This window comes from Octopus bimaculoides, chromosome 21, assembly GCF_001194135.2.
Source record: "Octopus bimaculoides isolate UCB-OBI-ISO-001 chromosome 21, ASM119413v2, whole genome shotgun sequence".
Taxonomy (NCBI): Eukaryota; Metazoa; Mollusca; class Cephalopoda; order Octopoda; family Octopodidae; genus Octopus; species Octopus bimaculoides.
This window is the reverse complement of record NC_069001.1, coordinates 18,081,871-18,085,045: the sequence shown is the minus strand read 5'-3', so window position 1 is coordinate 18,085,045 and position 3,175 is coordinate 18,081,871. Positions and strand designations below refer to the sequence as shown.

The 3,175-nt window shown below is 34.6% G+C and overlaps 1 protein-coding gene across 4 annotated transcripts in view; it reads left to right on the top strand.

Annotated features, from left to right (window-relative positions):
* LOC106870296 (unconventional myosin-VI) overlaps positions 1-1,792 on the top strand; it is a 174,515-nt gene extending 172,723 nt beyond the window's left edge. For all 4 annotated transcript variants that reach the window (XM_052975409.1, XM_052975411.1, XM_052975412.1 and 1 more), the window contains exon 28: positions 1,542-1,792. In XM_052975409.1, the coding sequence (XP_052831369.1) occupies positions 1,542-1,777 (236 nt within the window). In that variant the 3' untranslated portion in view covers positions 1,778-1,792. The remainder of the gene's footprint in view (positions 1-1,541) is intronic.
* Positions 1,793-3,175: the final 1,383 nt, after the last annotated feature.

Genomic DNA, 3,175 nt, shown 5'->3' with positions numbered 1-3,175 from the left:
GTTTTTGAGTGTGAATGCTAGGACCAAAAATGTGGTTTATCAATGTAAGGTAACGACTAACACAGAGGTCTTGCATTACATAGGTTGCTCTTCGTCGCAGGTCTCTAGGAGAATCTCTAACTATTACTTATCCTTTAGGGATAGGAATAAAAATAATAGTACTGGTCTTAGTAAGTTAATCTGGAAACTTAGGGACTGCAATAAACAATTCTCTTTGGAATGGTCAATACTGGCTACCTCAATACCCTACGACAAGGGTAAAAATTCTTGTTCTCTCTGTAACTTGGAGCTATTCCACATTCTGTTCTCCAAGAATAATTTAGTGAACCAGATAACACAGAGAGCATACAGATGCCAGCATTGGAGGAAATACACCTTCAGCTTGTTTCATTAATTTCATCCTTTTTACTAATTTTAGTTATTATTTTTTTTTTTTCACCTACCAACATACTCGCTAGTTGATAGCCACTTTACATGTGGTATGAACTATCACCACACTTTGCATTTATTTTTATTTAACTTTAGACAATAACAATAATAGTAATAAATTTATAATAATAATAATAACAATGAGAATTATAACATTATAATATTATCTAAAATAACAATTATATCTAACTCCAACGCCAGTTGTTCACACTCTCTCTCCTTCTCTAGTTAGTACAGCAAGTTTAACCCCTGAAAAGTTATATTCGTAGAGTTTTAAGTATATTTATATATATTTACGTATATACTATCGATTTTGTTATCGTATGCATGTTTATTCTTATTATTTCATCACTTTAGAGTTTTGTACTTTGTTTTGCCATTTATTTAGGTTAATTACCGTAACTTAATGATACAACATTAATGGTTAATTATATTTACAATCCATCTTTAATTTTCCTTCCTTATAAACGTTTATTTACATAATTAGTCGTATATAAAGAATTCATTGGATTCTCTCCCTTTCTCCTTCCATTTACAATAAATTTTTATTACCATTATTATTAACTTTAAGATTTTTCTGCGGTTCATTATGTCTTCCTTTAATTTAAACTCTTAGTATAGCATTCATAGCCTCTCTACCTAAACAGCTCCCTGTAAACTAGCGTTCTTGTTTCTAACGGTCATTTAACTTAGCTATATAGTGTTGTTCCTCGTACGTAACCTTAGCATTCAGCACAAGTTTTGCATTTGTAATAATGGTTCCCTGATGATGAAATTATATGTATATACCAGCATCTCTTACTTCTTTGGAGTAGAGTGCATATAATTTTTGAAACATATGTATGAATTAAAGGAACTTATTGATTATATGCGTTTTGCTCCATTTATTATTATTATATATATATATATATATATATATTCATGTTCTGAGTTCTATTTTTCCTGTTTACATCACCCAACTTATATATTTAAAATAATTATTTTGGGGAATTGTAAAACTTGAAGCAGATAAGACTATAAATAATAGCATGTGAATATTATATGTGTGTAAATATTTATACACACACACACATATTTATTTATTTATTTGTAAAATTTTGCTTGTGTTCCAGCTGAAAAATATTCTTCACATATTCCTGGTGAGATGGATATAGAGAAAAGTGAAACTTCGCCTCAGCGCTATTTTAGGATTCCTTTCACTCGGCCATCTGGAGAATTCAAGACAGAAAAGAAACAAGGCTGGTGGTATGCCCACTTTGATGGTCGGTGGATTGCCCGGCAGATGGAAATCTGTATGGAAGTCTCCCCCATTATACTGTTGGCAGGTGAGTACAATTTCTTAAGGTGACTACAGTGATGGTGTGTGTGGTCTAGTGGTTAATGCTGGATACCTCATCATTAAGCAATGGGGTTCCATTCTCATCAGGTAGTGTGTCCTTGAGCAAGATATTTCATTTCACATTGCTTCAATACACACAGTTGAGTATTAGTAGTACTTGGAAGGTCACCCTGTGATGGACTGCTACCCTTTTCAGGTAATACTTTTGTACTTTGAGTGTAAATGCCATGAGAATCCAGACAAGCTCTGGTCTCACGAGTATGAAGCAAACTTTATTTCATTGGTTCAGCAAATGACAGGCATATATATATATATATATATATATATATATATATATATATATTTCTTCATCTCTCTCTCTCTCTTTACATATCTACACCTAACAAAAGAGAATAAACAAGGAAAAACAATTCATCAACAACTATAAACCTCAAATAAATATTGAAATACCCATTATTAATCAATGAATAAGGCTCTGTCGTGCACATACACACAAAACATTCCCATAAAACTAAACACAAACCACAATACCACACCGCACATGAAAAAAGAACACATACACCACTAAAAATATACAGACACAGACGAAACAACACACACAGACAAAACAACACACACACCAAATTCTTTAACAAATTTGAACCACAACCTGATATCTAAACACCCACTATTAATTTATATATATTAAAATTCTTTGTTCTCAATGAATTCTCAAACGACTCAACGAAATTTCACATGGTAATAGTATCAGACCCCATGAGTTTCAACATGTAATTTTTTCTTTTCATTGGGATTAAAACAATACAATATTGGCACTGGTTCGGTGTTACATGTCAAAAGTGAAAGAATAACATCTATATTGTAATGTGATATAATATTATTTCACTTTTATTTTTTCACTTTTAACTCTAATTATATCCTAATGTAAACAACATTACACATAGGCAACTTTCCATCTTTATAGCCACGGCAGAGGAGTGGTATGTCAGCGTGTGTGTGTTGACTGACATAATGAATGGCTGGAGGTGAAACTCTTGACAAAAAACAGTGAGGTAGCAGATACCAAGGTTTATAAAAATACACATTTACCGTTCAATTACCAGTCAATAATTATTGCAGCAGTTGCAAATTTACCGTTGTGCCCCTGGACTTCGAGCGGGATCGTTGCCAGTGCCCCTGGACTGGCTCATGTGCGGGCGACATATGAATCTTTCGAGGGGGAACGTTGCCAGTGCCCCTGGACTGGCTCATGTGTGGGCGACACATGATATCTTTCGAGCGAGATCGTTGCCGGTGCCCCTGGACTGACTCTTGTGCGGGTGACACATGAAATGTTTGAGCGGGTTCGTTGCCAGTGCCCCTGGACTGGCTCATGTGCGGGCGACGCCCCTGGGCCGGCTCTTGTGC